Genomic DNA, 16,571 nt, shown 5'->3' on the forward strand with positions numbered 1-16,571 from the left:
CTCGTCTTTTCGCTTAAGATCAACTCACTCGTTACGGAATCAAAAAGGCATTTATTGCTTACAAGGCCGAGCTTGGAAACATTTTTAGTGTTGCACCAACATCTAAGCTATAATCCACAAGCAACAAAAGGAAGAGGGATATAAACTAGCTAAGTCCAAGTGGGTAATAAACAATGCTTCTAGCTACTTTGCCATGGTCAGCTTCATCCATCGTAGTCGCCATGATCATGTGAGCTATCCAAAACACATAAAAGAAAAGATTGGGATCTTAGCTGCTTCCTTCTAAAGTCAACGAGATGCATTGGAAGATCCATCATGTAACCATCATCTTGCCAAGAGGAAGGTAAGCCATGCTTGTCTGTGTCATTGTTGTTATATGCAGATGACGTCGTTGTAGTTGTCCTTGTCGTCCCTATAATAAAAAAAATCAATCTTCAGAATCACATAACCACTTGATACCATCACTTTCATTGTCCCAAGGGCCCATAGCCGTTCTCATTCATCCTCTCCAAAGGACGAATGATTCCCATCTTTCCAATCCTCAAGGAATACCTACCAGCATATATCACGAGAAGGGCGTGTAGTGTGCATTGATGATGTCAAGTGGCCAAAAGGTACAGGCTGGGAATCGAACCCAAAGAGATGATGATGCCCAAAATAGCACTACCTGACCAAAGAAACCTATTCAATTCATTATTAGCACACATACACAATAAACGCTCTTTCATTGTTTGCTTCATTGCACTTGCCTTTTCCATATTCATAAAGACGCGTTGTTGTTGGTAACTGGCAACCGAAAACCATGGTGTAGTAGTGTAGTTGAGCCGAAACAAGAAGCCAAAGGGCTAACTTCTAGAGACCAAACTTGCCCTTTATACAAGCTAGCACGTCAATGGAACAAGTTCGGCTGCGACATTGGGGTTTCAATGTACCTTGTGAGTACCACAAAGGAAGAGCGGCATAACAACGAACAAGAGCGGCGATATCACCATGGCTACAACTAACCACTGCGTAGTCTACTTGTGCAAATTCAGTACCATTTGAGTACCTCGCAACCAGCAAGAGCATTACCTTGATGGGGATGCCGTGAATGGGATAAAAGGAGAGGGAGAAAGAAAACGCGCATGTTTCAAGTCGTGGAAATTGATGGGCGAACGACCCAGTCCGCTCCCCTGGCTATATCCCCTTTATGCAGCCTGGGCATGGTAGGACACTATGCACTTTGTGATGGCCTGTGTAGACAAGTTTACAAGTAAATAAAGCATCTTTCTATTCATTTGGAATGGTCTCTCGGTATTTTATTGTCTCTTTTGAAAGGTGACTTTGCCCGTTGGAATATGGCTTCGATTGCCTACGGGGAAGACGATCGTTTCTTGTGGGGTAATTTGGTAGCGTCGGAGGAGCATAGATAGGATTGTCTTTGTTTGGTGCATTGCAAACCAACGTCCACTACACATAATAGAATGAGATTAAAAGGTCGATTTCACCGAGCATGTTTGTTACTTACGGGCAGGCGTGGGTTCCTAAACCAAAAAGCAAGAAATCTCCTCCAAGCTTGGTTGATGAACGATCAATGCCAACAAAGCGGAAAGGTTTAAACTTGTCATAGTCACCCAATCCATCATTTTGCATCGATGTACGGTTATGGTTCAACCACATGTTAAGCAACACATCTTCTCCTGGATGACATTTTTTTTGTTTAGCAAATTTTCGCTCAAGTGGGTGGTATTGATCCTTCTTTACCTGGATTAATGGTGCACGTGTTTGTTAAAGCGAGAGGCGACTTCCCAACATACGTATGTGGTAGATCAATGTAGAAGCTGCGTAGTCGCATGGCTTCACGACACACGCTATCAAGCTTGACAAGGTCCTTGATTACTTCACCAGTGAATAGCGTAGCCAAATCTTCAGCATCATTAACGTCGGCACCATGATGCTTCTCCAATACTTGTCTCTGCTCTTGTAGCAGCTCATCAATCACTTCTGGATGTTGCAAGATGCGATAAAGGATAATAGTCGTATTTTCGGTAGTTGTATGACCCGCTGAAGCAATCATTACCAAGATCCATCTCACAGCTATAATGTATTTGTCAGGGTCGCTGGATGTAATTTCGCTTTCTTCAATGATATCTTGAATAAAATCTTGCTATATACACCATCATCATTGTTTAGATCATCGACATAGTAACGTGCACACATGTCAATATGGGCTGCTGTATACTTACCGGATTCTCTTTTCCAGTTTCAGCGGCTGCTAATCTCTCATCAATAATAGGTTTGATTGCACGAAGCAATCGCTTTCTATGCTTGTCCACCGAGTTGCCATGTTTACCGAGATACCACATCCGCAAACGGGAAATCCATGGAAACGCCTCAAGGAATTCATTACCATCGCCTAACTCGGATCCAACATCAACTGCAAGATGCTTGTACGTTTCGAGTAAGTCTTTATCCTTGGTAAGCCCAGGACCAACAAAATTGGTTGCACTTGCGATAGCCAGCAAATGCTCCATTAAAGGGTACAAGTTCGCTATTTCCGATGGTGCTGCTCAATGATGATTAGCATCATAACGTAAAGCGTAAAGAAGATGAAACAAGACATACTTTGGGCATCTCCTATCATCTCATGTTCTGCAGCGATCAGCTAATACCATTTTAAAAGAGATAAGGAAGGATTAATAAAAGGCACCGGTTTGAATGGATCGTACTTGTCACATACTTGCTTCACAACACATGGAGTATTATCCAGCATCTTTGTTCTGGTAAACTTGATAGTCGCATGGCGGATCATGTCTAAAGTAAACCTTCCTCCTAATGGCGCATCAAGCAATAGCCAAATATCAAAGGTCTGGTTTGGTGCAATCGTTTGTGTGAGCATTAGTATGCGCTGCATATTAGTAATCATTACCTTGCTCATTCCTTGCTGAAAATCAAAATCCTTCTGAAGACAATACACGTGTTTGCCAGAGACCACCGTTTGTATCTAATCATGCCATCACATTGAGTATTCATCAATGGGATGGTGATGGCTTTGCATTATTACCCTTCCAAAAAGATGTACTTTATACACATCCCCTAGTTCGCTTGACCACTTTTTAATGAAAGCTTCTGGGTCTTTGCGATACTCTCTTGAAGATCCTATCAGTGGGAATGTATATGGCACCATCGGCGTATCTTTGTTTTTCGAATGCGATCGAGACTACATACAAACATAGCAAAACGATTCATGATCAATAGCTGCATTCATTGGTTTCGCTGATGAAAAGATGTTTTGCTCGAAAAACGACTTACGCGAGAAAGCGCATAGGCAGCAATAACAGTGCAAAATGAAACAAGGGCAACTGAACGTGTTTTAGCATGACTTGGGTCGTTCAAAAAGGCGGAGATGTCTTTGTTGTCGAGCGTTGAGAGGACACCGGAGACGATTTCATTGTCGAGGAGGGCTTTGTACATGATAATTTGTGCCAAGTAGAGCTACCGGTATTTCTCTTTCTTATCGAGGTACGCTCTTTTATAATGACAAGGCGTGTGATACAATGAGCCAAGGCTGATATAAGCCTTGTGCCGACATGAGCCTTGTACTACCACTCTACTCCACACTCAAAAACGATGCTTACATATTATACGTCTCACGCAAAAGCTCACCTCCCATTATCAATTAGAACGAAGCATCATGGTAAATGTAGTTTATGTATGATACCTGTGAGTAGCCACAATCTCACCCAATTGCGTAGAAAGTCACCCCACGGCAACACTGTAGTATCACAGGAAGCACCGACCAATGTCTTCAGCCACGTCACGTTGCTGACAAGTACCTGCATTGCGTTAGTATAATGCATTTGTGTTTCACACTCTCATCTCTGCTTCGGGATAATGCGATGGGAAGGCTTCAATAGAGTTTTGCTAATTTCACCAGCGAATGACGGCTTAGTTGGACACGCACTAATGCACTTCAGCTTGGCCATGACCCGCATTAGGTGGAAGAATTCAATGTTTGTTCGTGTGTCAAAAGAGCAACTCTCTTTTTTTTTGCTGTTGTCCCCCAAACATTCGCACGACTACCCATAATATCAACATCGACCACAACATTAGCCAGCACGCAACGCAGCTGCATCCATTTTAGAAGGAGCATATATCCTTTGAGCCTGAACAAGTTGGCATCATCATCATTTGTAGAATGCATAATCTAAAAGAGGTTTTGAATTTCAATGCTGGCTGTTGTTGTTGTGAATAAAGTTGTAGTTTAGATTTGTCACGGGATCATGTATGATAACAACAGTGGAGACTATGTACAAATTTCCCGCCATGTGTGTACTACAGCAGATAGCATGCATTTTTCATGCATGTGTTGCTGAGATCAAGGGGAGAATTGGAAGTAGCTATTACTGGATTGGATCAGGTGCTGTGTGAAGTAATTCCCAGTTTTCAGTCGCGTTAGATCCAATAGCTGGTATGTGCGCACCAATGACAAGCACGCAGCATTGCCTCTTGGAGGAATCATAGCCAAGATAAGTAGTCTCATTGCGCTCAGCAGCGACACGGGCCGTGGGGTTCCGACGAGTCATTTTTCAAAGCCGCTTCAGTGCCACGAGCGACCCTTTATCGCAATACCGAGGTTCTCTCTTTCCACACACACTCCACTCTCTCTTTTCCTCTCATTCCTGCATTGCTCCCATTTTGAGGAGGTCGTCGCATTCCCGTGATGGAAAATGTCCAATCTTCACTTGCACTAGCGTCACAACTTGTAGAAAGTGGTCAAGTCAAGGTAACAGCATTACTGCAACCCTCTAATGGAGCTCCCAAACACACACACATGCACACAAAGTCCATAATGTTGACATTACTCATTTTATATAGGAAGCGTATCTGGCGTATCTATCGTTGGCTGAGCAGGCACTCAAAAGCTTGTATGATGTGCGGTTTGTTCATTCTTGTAAGTATCAGCACATGTTTTGCCAAGACAACAATCTCACACAAAGGATGTTGCATTGTTTTCCGACAGCCATTGTATCCAGGCCAAAGAACTATCCTGCATCCTTGTCGACTCTACATACATGTTTATCCCATATCGACACCATCATTGAAAAGCATGCAACGGTTCCCATGGCAGCACCTCGACCCACCACAACAACAACTCCTTTGATGACCCCATCATCCTCCACCCCTAAGACAGCACCTCCACCCTTGCCACCCAAACCATCGAGGATACAGAAACCAAGCGTACCACCCAAACCTGTGTCATTGTCACGACCTGCTTCACCCACCAAAGAATTGGGTAAAGGTAATGGAGATATTGGATGCCATCCAGGAAAGAAACTTATGCACGTGTTTGTGTTATGTCATAGTGAACCAGCATCATCCTTCATATGACAACATCAGTGCTCCGGGTACAGATACACTTAAAGTGCCCACACCTCGTATTCACGATCATCATCATCAACAACAACATCAGCCATTACCACCACCAACATCCTACAACAACACTTTCGAACAAAGGCCACTTAGTGCTCCGCAACAAGCGACGCCGCCATCCACCGATACCCACCAAAGTCGGCGACCCCGTTCCGAATATCCGAAAGAGAATGATGTTGATGACAACAACAATGACGACTTGATTACAGCCATTGATGATGGAACCATTGATCCAACACATCTTGTACCGGCACAATCCAATGCAGGCGATAGTTTGAGCCCCCCAACATCCACGGCGTTGAATACGGATCATATCCCCTTTATCCCAGTGCCACCCCTGTTATCGACCCATCGTACATTGCAGGCAAGGTTGGATGAATTGGAGATGACATTAAAGGAGTACAAGGGACGTAAACAGCATCTCCTGTTACAACAAGAACAAGGTGGTGATTATGATACACAAGAACAAGAGATTGAATTGGACAGAGTCATACTACAATATACGGGGATGGCAGCCGAAGTGAAACAAACATTGAATCGCGTACGCACATTATACATGACGGCAGCCACCATCCCGACGGTGTTACAATTCCCACCTTACATGATTGCTTATCAGGCAACATTGATTGAAGCTGCATTGTTTTACGCTATCCCGCCACGTGCATTATTGGAACATTCAGCCAAGCATCCACATCCACGCATTGTAGCATCAACCGACTTTTTCAATTATCTCACACGCGTCATTGAACACAGCATCCTTTTACCACAAGAAGCTTCCTCACGTGCTCAACATATCAACCATTGGATTAAGGTGGCTGTCAAGTGCCTGGAACTCAACAATTACCAGACACTAAAAGCAATTGTCTCAGCTCTCGGTACACCACCTGTTCAACGCTTACGTCGCACATGGGCTTACATTCCCAAGAAGAGCATGGGCAAATTGGATGGATTGAATGAGCTCATGAGTGAGAGTGACAATTATGGACAATATCGTACGCATATGGGGATGGTGTCTTGCTCTTCCATTGCCATGTCAGTCAGCGGTGGTGCCAAGAGCGTGGCTAGTATTCGAGCCGAGCATTACAAGAAGCCAACAGTGCCCTTCCTTGGTACATTTATCCATGATATGACGTACCTTATTGCAGCTACACCCAATACCAAAACCGGGCAATTGGCCGATGACCCGCGCGTTCACGAGATCCTGCATGCTATGGAGATGTTTCAAAAGGGTCCTCGTTACACAATGACGCCACCTGCATGGTATCTAAAGGCTTCACAGAAACACCATCATCATCATTTACGTACTGGTGCCATTTCAAGTGCATTGCAACGAAGTGCATCGGGTATCAGTCGTTTCAGTGGTGGCATGTTTGGACTTTCAGGGAGCAGCGATGGTGACGATGACAGTGTACGAGATAGCCTTCTTGGTGATGATGACAACATGGATGAGCAGCAGCAAATGATCACTCAATACTTGTTGATGCGATCTTGGGTCAATCAAAACACTGTGGATGAGCTTAGTATGTTGCGTGAACCACCTCGTCAGGCCAATACGAGCAATGCCAGTGGAGGAGGCACAAGCATGAGTCGTGGATATAGCCAACATCGTAGTACGACAGGCAGCAATTACAACAACACCAATTCGATGGTGAGCACTGGAAGTTCATCGTTGATGCGATTTAGCACTGGAAGTGTATCCATGAATGGAAGTACGCCTGCTGGCAGTCGTGGAACAAGCATGGAAGAGTATTCATCCACTCCCGATAGCACAAGTGATGAAGGTGCTATTACCAACAACAAAGCAAGTAGTGGATTTTGGCCTTTCCGACGAAGCACAGATACCCATCGTCCAAGTTCAGAACATCAATCAAGTAGTCGCAATAGTAGCAACAGCACTGAATCACGATCTTTGCCTCGTTCCAATATCGATACAGGGGAGACCAATAGTACTCAATCAGCACCTCCAGCAGCACCTCCACCTCATATTCCACCACGTCCTCCTCCACGTCGAGATTTACAACCCAACAATGACGAATTCAAGAATGCTCTCACAAACCGCCTTCAAGCTCATGTCGCTGGTCGACAATCATAAAACAACTCATCCATCCTTCTTTTCATACCCTTCCCCTCACCCACTTTCTTCATTTGTACAAACTTTCCCTTGTTTGCTCATCCACATTTCTCCACCTTGTATTTTTATCATTTGTCAGCATGTCATCAAGATAGAAACAAAGAAAAATAAATCTCATCTGAAACTTTTCACTCATATGAGATGCCACAGCTTCAGGGATAATCAAGCAGCGTCAAGTTGGTCTTTATATTTAATCTTTATTAATACATTTTGTATGCTAGTAGTTGGAGGCCTTAGGATTCCATGTTTCCCATTGTGGGTTCGCCTAAGCTGTTCCCTTAGTTTTAGCTTATAGATACAAAAAAAACCCAATGACTTTACCTTGCTTGTATACGCCTCACTTGATCCATACCACCAAGTGTAACGACAGGGTTGTTGATGCCGCGTCGTCTGTAGCCTTCATTCTCCATCATCCGTTCGTGTTCGATATTCGCATTGCGTCGTTGTTGTCGCTATAAAAACATACATGCATGTGTGAGTGGATGGATGATAATAGAAAATGGGTTAAACTTACACCTAAGAGTATCATCACTACAATGACCACCTTAAGCTTGCGTTATAGTTTCTGTTGCTTTCAACTCCTTCAAGCCTGCCGATGATCCTTTGCGTGGTCCCGAGTATCCAGAGTCGAATGCGATAATTGGATATCTTTTGCTGATCATCTCTCGTTGGATCTCTATTACAGATCGGCATAAATCGGCTGTACTCGATTGATATACTCGACACTTACGCTTGCTTAGCCTTTGCGCCGTTTTCTGTTCCATATTCAAGGTCGAAGGCTTCTTAATTTCGTGATGGAAATGGATGGCGTACTTGAATCCGCCATTGAGAAATAATGTTGGCCACCTCTTCCCGCTGTTGTTGACGACTTTGAACAATTGCCAGCTTAGAATGTTGTATCTTTCAACATGATGTAAAAGCAGTACCAAGTGGAAGGCGGGATAGATGAACGAGAATTGAGTAGTACTGTGTTTGATGGGTCGCTCTTTTCAACGAAGACCAGATTCTATCGCTTCAGTCGAGCGTTGTTGCCAAGAATAGCAGAATCTGTTGCTGAATAAGATCCATGTCGAGTGCATCATGTATCAGGATGCAATTGAGTACGTTGTCTTTTGTATTCACGTATATTGCGCCTTGCTTGAACGATGTCAATCCTGGGAAGGCATTTTATCGCCATTATGCCGACTGTAGTAGACTGTGCTACCTAATCCAACATTGCAAATGTATCTCTTGAGGAAGCTATATCAGAAGAAATATGAGTATTGCTTCATCAAGAGAGATGATTAAGCTTTACCTTAATAAAAGAGCCAAATATCACAATGACAACAAGCACAATGGCAGTAGGATAACAATGAAAGGCCTAAGTTGTCATTGATATGAGTACATGTATCGCTCACAAAATAAGACCATCCCATCATGATACTCACCAAGGGCTTTTTGAAGGTGTCAGCAATCATAGAGCGATATGATGGAAGAGAGAAAAGAGATGCGTGGGGGTGTGATAGTAGGCGACAACATCCTTGTTTGTACATATCTGGACGGTGGGCGTGGGTATTTCTGTGATCACAATGAATGATAAAATGCTTGTTGAGAATGGTGAGGAGCTGATAGGCCGATGAGCCGCCGAGACAAAGAGCATTGGTTGGTGTGACGCATAATTCAGGGTCGAGATCAGACGATGAAATCAATCGGCTATCATGCTGTGGTCAAATCCCACGAAATAAGACGTTGTTGCTCGAGAGTTGTTTATGTGTAGAATGGTCGTTACTGAAAGGAAAATCGATGGCACCTTCCATTCTTGCTGATGACGCGATAAAGTAACATGCTTATCCCAATCACTGCACTTGATTGCATCCATCCATCCATAACCATTGCAAATCCAATATTGCAGCTGAAATGCTTCCTTTTCCACCCAGCCGTTAGTCTATATCGCTGCTCAACCAAGTGAAGATCGCTTGTATTGCAAGACACTCGAAGGTTGCATGGCAACATCCAAATAGAATTACGCCGTATGCTTCACTATGTGATGAACGCTGTTAATCACCACCTCGAGATGAATAAACCAATGCATTCTTCTGTACCTTGATATAAATAGTTGAACCATAATACAGAATCTCTTGTACAAGTGTGCTGTTGGATAATAGCGCGTGTATTGATGCATGAAGGGATGATGATGATGATGATCGTATTCCAAGGCTGTTGCGTATTAGATAAAGCTGACGGGGATGCTGTATTCCAACACCACGCAAACACTTCTTGAAACAGGCTCGTCATTGTCACCAAGCTGAGAAGAAGAACTAGAGCCTTAGTTGCTTTGCATGACTTGAATGCCGAAATGTGTCGAGTACACGCTGTCATTGTTTGAGACGAGGAAGTTGCTGTGGATGTCAATGACCCGTTGAGCGAAATGCAGTCGACGTGGAAGAGGAGCAAGCACTGAATTTTGTATGCTGCCAGCAATGTTACACCCCCGGCCCCACACGCATCCCATGCATTGATTTACATGAGTACAACCGGTAATCCTGTAATGACCCCTCGATGACAATCATATGGCAGCATTATATATGGGTTGCTTAGCAATACAGTACGTGTCTACTTGCTACGCTGATATTGGCCATGTTCAAATGTATCAATGGTATCTTACAAAGCTCGTTGCAGTCGTCTTCAAGTAATTGAGTATTGCCAATGGTGATAACATCTTTCTTTATGTTCATTTTGATATGTTTGGGAATGGGGAGGGCAATAGGTGAAAGGTCTCTTCTGTAGAGCGTAAAGCTAAAGAGGATTCATGCGGCGGGACAAATACCTTATTCTACTATCCGCTTGACCAGCTCACTCCACTTGTTCACCTCCTTCACACTCCACACCTTGGCTCTTGTTTCCTTTCACACACACATTCACACACGCCAACCTCTATCACACGAATGAACTTGACAAGAACCATTTCCAACTCTGGTCATGCTCCAGGCTTCCTCTATGCAGGCTTCAACCAAGATTACGGCTGCTTCTCAACAGGTCTCGATAAAGGGTTTCGAGTGTATAACTGCGATCCGCTCATTGAACAAGCACGAGTTGGTACGTGGTACCCATGATTGGTTTATTCAATGGAAAACTCATGGACTAGAATGTAGAATCAGCCGATGGAGGATTCGGGATTGTGGAAATGCTGTATCGCACCAACTATCTTGCACTGGTGGGCGGTGGACGTAACCCAAGGTATCCTCCCAACAAGGTGATCATCCATGACAGTATCAAAGGCAAGCCCGTATTGGAACTTGAATACAAGAGCAATGTCAGGAGTATCAAGCTACGGCGGGATAGGCATGTGTGTTTTCTTTATGCAGAACAAAGACCAAGTATAGCTAATAACATGATCCTATATTAGGCTGGCAGTGGTGTTATCCAACAAGGTCTTTGTATATCAATTCAGCGTTGAGCCTCGGTTACTGTACACGTTTGAGACATGCGACAATGATCGAGGACTAGCAGCAATATCATCTGAGCCAAATCACGGGGTCTTGGTGATACCAGGACGACAGCGGGGTCATTTACAAATTGTTGATCTTGATTCCCTTGGATACCAGTGGCCATCAACAACAACTACTACAGCACCCGGATCCAACAATGAAATCAATGTCAACGTCAGCATCATCGCTGCTCATTCTGGCAGGTTGAGTTGTGTGGCCTTGAATCGGGATGGAACCAGATGTGCTACAGCCAGCGACAAAGGTACCTTGATTCGCGTATTCAACACCATGACAGGATCGCTCTTGAATGAATTACGACGTGGCATGGATCGAGCTGAAATATACTCTTTGGCATTCAATCATGATTCTACTCGGCTATGTGTGTCATCCGACAAGGGCACTATCCACGTCTTCAACCTTGATCCATCTGTTGTTGTCGATCATCATACCCCAAAAAGAGGTCCCACCTATGGTGAAATCGTCGTATACCCAGCCTCACTTTCTGCCAAGGAACATGGTCTCACCGATAGTGGCAATCGTGGCAGCAGCCTTAGTTTTATGAAGGATCTGCTTCCAAAGTATTTCAGCAGCGAATGGAGCTTTGCACACGCCAAGATTGTTACAGAAAGTCGCTGCATCGTTGCATTTGGCGAAGAAAGGAATACCATTATAGGTAATGCGCGCTTTTCTCATCCATACACACACGCACATGCATACACAGGATTTACTAAAATAATGACATCTTCTACACTCTATAGCGATCTGTGCTGATGGCAGCTGGTACAAATTTTGCTTTGATCCAAGGAAAGGAGGAGAATGTACTCGAGAGTCCTTTGAACGTTTCTTGAAAAATGAAGATTAAAAGTGATTATCAACCCGACAAGGTTCATTGTTTCATGCAGTATCGTATCACCCACAATGAGAGTCGTTTGTTACTAGAAGCACGAAAACGTGCAGCTGCAGTTAATAACAACCACATGCATAATCAAAGGGTTCATTGAAGCGGCAAATGACTCGGCTTTGCTCCCACATGTCTTTTAAGCTGATGAAAAATGGTTCTGCACCCAATGTGTACGCATTCCCAACTCGTCATCATCATCCCGGTTGTCGGTTCCATGGCTTTCGGTGATCGATTATAAGCTTCTTATTATGCAGGTTCAATAAACCTAAAGCTTAGACACATACATAGCTTATATTCTTCAGCCATGTACATACATACACATCTCTAATACAAAACACCTTGAACTTGCTTTTCAAATGTATGCTGACATGATTACTTGTGATCTATTATTTCTCAACATGCAAAAAGAGGCTTGTATGGTGTGATGCAGCTTTACCACAGGTTGATTAGGAATGGAACTATATCATGGATGGCCCGTGTAAGCCGATGGTATGAGTAAAATTGTATCCTTGAATTGCTTGACAAGTGATGAAAAGTTTTGATTTTGCAGAATGAAGACGTGAGTATAAATACAAGTGATGGATTAACAAAGATCCACAATCATAACACAACTAATTATGATCCCTTACAGTGGTTGGATTTTTGCTTTGGTTCCATTCTTGTCAAGTGTTGAGGCTCTCCCAGCTGCAGGGTCTTCCCCCATCGAGTTGCCGGTGCGCTGGATGTACCGCAATCGGAACGAGGATAGCATTGGGATGATGCGTGCTGATCTGCCGAGCGAAAAAATCTACTATGATAAAGAAATCCTAGAACCTGCTGTGGAGCTTGGCATCGGCACACCACCACAAAACTTCTACTTGAACTTTGACACGGGCAGCTCAATCACGTGGTTTCCTTCTCAATCTTGCACCCAAGATGATGGTTGTATGTCTGATAGACGTAAGTACATCACAACATGAGACTTTTTTCTTATTCAACACAAACTCACGAATACGTACAATAGATTTCAACCCCAAGGATTCATCTACCTATAAGGACCTCGATACTGAATTCCATGGCCTATATGGGTCAACTGAAGCTTATGGAGACTATTTCAAGGATACGGTGCAAGTTGGCGGTGTATCGTTACCCAATCAGCAAGTTGCCCAAGTTAACAAGCAAACAGGCACCTTTGCTGACCAATACGGTCATGACAGCTTCACTATGGATGGCATCATGGGTGCTGGTTTTGGCGAAACAGGGCCCACCATCCCCATGGAGCTCTACAATAATAAGCTTATCCCAAAGCCTATGTTCTCGGTGTATACGGGCGAATTAGGTGGAAGCTCTGGATCGGTTGTTTTCGGAGGTGTCCATGACAACAAATCGCTCAATGTAACAGGTGCACGTGATGGTGAAGAAATGTGGTATACTAAAGTACGCACATTGGATGTGGATGGCGACAACGTGTTGTCGTTCAATGACGATGTTTATTGGCTTGTGGATACTGGTACAAGTCTCAGCCGTCTTCCTAAGGATGAAGCTGACAAGTTGGCCTCCAAACTTTTTGGGGATGATGCTACATACAATGAACCCCTTTACACTATCCATAACTGCTCAAAGTATCTATCTCAATCATGGGCTATCACTTTGACCCTCCCCAATGTCGATGGCGGAGAATTTGAGTTGACATTCAATCCCCAAGATGTATTGAACGCTCACGCGGGTGGTACTTGCACGTTTGGTTTTGCAACAGAAGACTTCCCCATTCTAGGCAACATGATGTTGCGACGCTACATTACAGCATACAACTTTGACGAAAAGACCGTTGGCTTTGCTCTGAAATAATCCCGTTGTATAGGGTTGTCATTGAAGTTTCTCCTTATCAATAATAAAGCCAACCCCAATTCTTCTATATTACTAGGTCCGAGAAGAGGCTTCTATTACTGCACATCTTGATGCAACCTTACCACAAAAGATAGATTGATTAGAAATGCAACCATGGTGACCACCCGTATTAGCCGGTGTATGAAAAATTGTGCCTTGAAATGCTTCGCAAGTGATGAGAGGTGATGCCATTGCAGAACATGAAATGAGTATAAAAACAAGTAACATGGAGCGATTTGACGTGATAGAAAATCATCACAATCATAACATAACATTATGCTGCTTTCTTCCTGTGTTTGGCTATTTGCATTGGTTCCTTTCTTATCAAGCGTCTCAGCTCTTCCAGCAGCAGGGTCATCCCCAATCGAGTTACCGGTGCGCTGGATGCAACGGAATGCGAATGAAGATAGCGATGGGATGATGCGTGCTGATATCCCTAGCGAAAAGTTATACTTTGATCAAGAAACCTTGGAGCCTGCTGTTGAAATTGGGATTGGTACACCACCCCAAAACTTCTATCTGATGTTTGATACGGGCAGCTCAATCACGTGGTTCCCTTCTACATCCTGTGGTTGGCTGAATGGATGCAAGTCCAATAGACGTAAGTATCAACAATCGCAAGGCCCATGTATCGTTCAATGCACCACTCACGAATATCAAAGATTTTAATCCCAAGGATTCATCCACCTACAAGAATCTCCATTCCCGTTTTTATGGCGTGTATGGATCGTTGACAGCGAATGGCTACTATTTCACTGATACAGTGCAAGTTGGAAGTGTATCGATTCCCAATCAACAACTTGCCGAGATTTACCAGCAAACAGGCACGTTTGCTGGTCAAAGTATGGATGGTAGTTTTACCATTGATGGCATTATGGGTGCTGGTTTTGGCGAGACAGGGCCCACCATCCCCATGGAGCTCTATAACAATAAGCTCATCCCCAAACCAGTGTTTTCAGTATACATGGGCAAATTAGGTGGAAGCTCTGGCTCTGTTATTTTTGGTGGTGTCCATGACGACAAATCACTCAATGTGACCGATGTTCGTCAAATCAATGATAAATGGTATGCCAATGCCCGCCAAATAAGTTTGAATGGCGACACCATAGCAACGTACAACAGCAAGGTCAACTGGCTTGTGGATACTGGTACAAGCACCAGCCGACTTCTTAAGAGCGAAGTTGACAAGATGACCTCTAAACTTTTTGGGAATAATGTCGTAACCAACGGCGCCATTTACTACGTCAACAATTGCTCAAAGTATCTATCTCAATCATGGACCATCACTTTGACTTTCCCCAACGTGGATGGTAATGGAGACTTTGACATGGAATTTACCCCACAAGATGTATTGTCCAAAGGCCGTAATGGTTATTGTATCTTTGGTTTTGGAGCATCCAATCATCGCGTTTTAGGCAATTCGGTGTTGCAACGCTATATTGCGGCATTCAACTTTGATGAAAAGACTGTTGGATTCACCCTAAAGTAATCATCCTATCATAAATAGCAGTGGAAGTTAATAAAGTCAGTGGCCCAATTCTATATGAGTATGTATCAGGGACCCTATTTGATGTCATCTAATGATGATGCGAAATGCTCAATGATGCGAGTTTGTCGTCATCGAGGCGATCGATTCATCCAAAATAGTAAAGACATGATCAACAGGGGCTCGATCATATGCAGCCGGCTCCCATATTTGAACAACTCTTTATGCATCTACTAAGGGTAGTTTCCACTGAAAAGGCAACTCCTACTTCTGTAATCCTAAATAAACCTCCCCATCCAATACATGACATTGACGATGACATCCTTTCTTTACCGGCTTTTCGGATGGGCGATACTATACAAACGAAAGAGAACCATTGTGAAGCCAAATTTGATCTTTTGTTGATGAGATACCATCAAAGAATGTAATTCTATTAGAATTGTAAACAACTCATGACGACCTTTATCATGGGAAACTAAGGATAATAAGCATTGATAGAAACCAGAGATTAAGCCTTGAACGCGCATTATGGGTGGTTTGGGGGCTTGTGCTTGATAACGATGGAGCTGCACAACCGAGATTCATGCAATAGTACTTCCAAAGAGCTAATACTACGTATCAAGAGAGGGAGGTTGTGCCTTATCGTGGTGTACTAATGACGTTAGGTTACTAAACACAGGATCTTAATTGCTGCTGCATATCCGCAAAACAGCGGCATGCAAACATCTGTTCTCGGCTTTGGATTCCAAATTTCTGGGTCTGTTGTTGTTTGTTACGTACATGTCGTTTATTAAGCCCTGCAGAGTGCACAAAGTTCGTAATAGTGCTAAAAGCACTTGAGAAACGAACATGTGGTATCATCCCATTTGTCGTATCCTTACGTACAAGCACGATAATGGAGCATTTGAAACGCGTTATAGAGATTGATCCCTTTACATGTCCACTACGTACTAGACGAGTGCTCAATCAAAATCAGCATCATCGGGTCTATTATGTATTCTCGGCTTTTATCCGATAGAAGAACAAGGGTTGTCGAGTTGACTTGATTACGCGTGTCAAAAGGGATTTTGGGAATGAAGCATATAAAGAGGAATTTGGATGCATCATTGTATGCTATCAAATCTACTCCTTACAAGGTCTATAGCATCACTGAAGATACCTAGTAACGGCTGGCTTTTCCTTGTAATCCCATTGTGCTTGTCAAATGCTGCGAGCCTACCATCGACAAAGCCAAAGGCGATTGAATTGCCCTTGCGATGGATGTAACGCGATAGCTACGACGACGACGAGGTGCGTGCTAACATCCCT

General features: G+C 43.6%; 5 protein-coding genes across 5 annotated transcripts; 4 read left to right on the forward strand and 1 right to left on the reverse strand.

Moving 5' to 3' along the window:
- Window positions 1-1,298: 1,298 nt before the first annotated feature.
- On the reverse strand, window positions 1,299-3,453 carry O0I10_003413 (uncharacterized protein; the record flags this gene model as incomplete). Its single annotated transcript, XM_058483484.1, has 9 exons — window positions 1,299-1,449; window positions 1,508-1,679; window positions 1,744-2,146; window positions 2,226-2,545; window positions 2,605-2,644; window positions 2,720-2,848; window positions 2,909-2,983; window positions 3,044-3,199; window positions 3,292-3,453. The coding sequence occupies 9 exons, from the start codon at window positions 3,451-3,453 to the stop codon at window positions 1,299-1,301; spliced, it is 1,608 nt and encodes a 535-aa protein (XP_058345683.1).
- A 1,249-nt stretch (window positions 3,454-4,702) lies between these two features.
- Window positions 4,703-7,504, forward strand: O0I10_003414 (uncharacterized protein; the record flags this gene model as incomplete). The annotated part of the gene is made up of 4 exons (XM_058483485.1): window positions 4,703-4,765; window positions 4,858-4,933; window positions 5,003-5,281; window positions 5,346-7,504. The coding sequence occupies 4 exons, from the start codon at window positions 4,703-4,705 to the stop codon at window positions 7,502-7,504; spliced, it is 2,577 nt and encodes an 858-aa protein (XP_058345684.1).
- A 2,963-nt stretch (window positions 7,505-10,467) lies between these two features.
- O0I10_003415 (uncharacterized protein) lies at window positions 10,468-11,872 on the forward strand (the record flags this gene model as incomplete). Its single annotated transcript, XM_058483486.1, has 4 exons — window positions 10,468-10,618; window positions 10,675-10,864; window positions 10,929-11,683; window positions 11,769-11,872. The coding sequence occupies 4 exons, from the start codon at window positions 10,468-10,470 to the stop codon at window positions 11,870-11,872; spliced, it is 1,200 nt and encodes a 399-aa protein (XP_058345685.1).
- Window positions 11,873-12,528: 656 nt separating this feature from the next.
- O0I10_003416 (uncharacterized protein) lies at window positions 12,529-13,738 on the forward strand (the record flags this gene model as incomplete). The annotated part of the gene is made up of 2 exons (XM_058483487.1): window positions 12,529-12,850; window positions 12,915-13,738. 2 exons carry the CDS (start codon window positions 12,529-12,531, stop codon window positions 13,736-13,738), a joined length of 1,146 nt encoding a protein of 381 aa, XP_058345686.1.
- A 315-nt stretch (window positions 13,739-14,053) lies between these two features.
- Window positions 14,054-15,266, forward strand: O0I10_003417 (uncharacterized protein; the record flags this gene model as incomplete). Its single annotated transcript, XM_058483488.1, has 2 exons — window positions 14,054-14,378; window positions 14,440-15,266. The coding sequence occupies 2 exons, from the start codon at window positions 14,054-14,056 to the stop codon at window positions 15,264-15,266; spliced, it is 1,152 nt and encodes a 383-aa protein (XP_058345687.1).
- Window positions 15,267-16,571: the final 1,305 nt, after the last annotated feature.

This window comes from Lichtheimia ornata (assembly GCF_029851405.1).
Source record: "Lichtheimia ornata isolate CBS 291.66 chromosome Unknown scaffold00011, whole genome shotgun sequence".
In the NCBI taxonomy this organism is placed as follows: Eukaryota; Fungi; Mucoromycota; class Mucoromycetes; order Mucorales; family Lichtheimiaceae; genus Lichtheimia; species Lichtheimia ornata.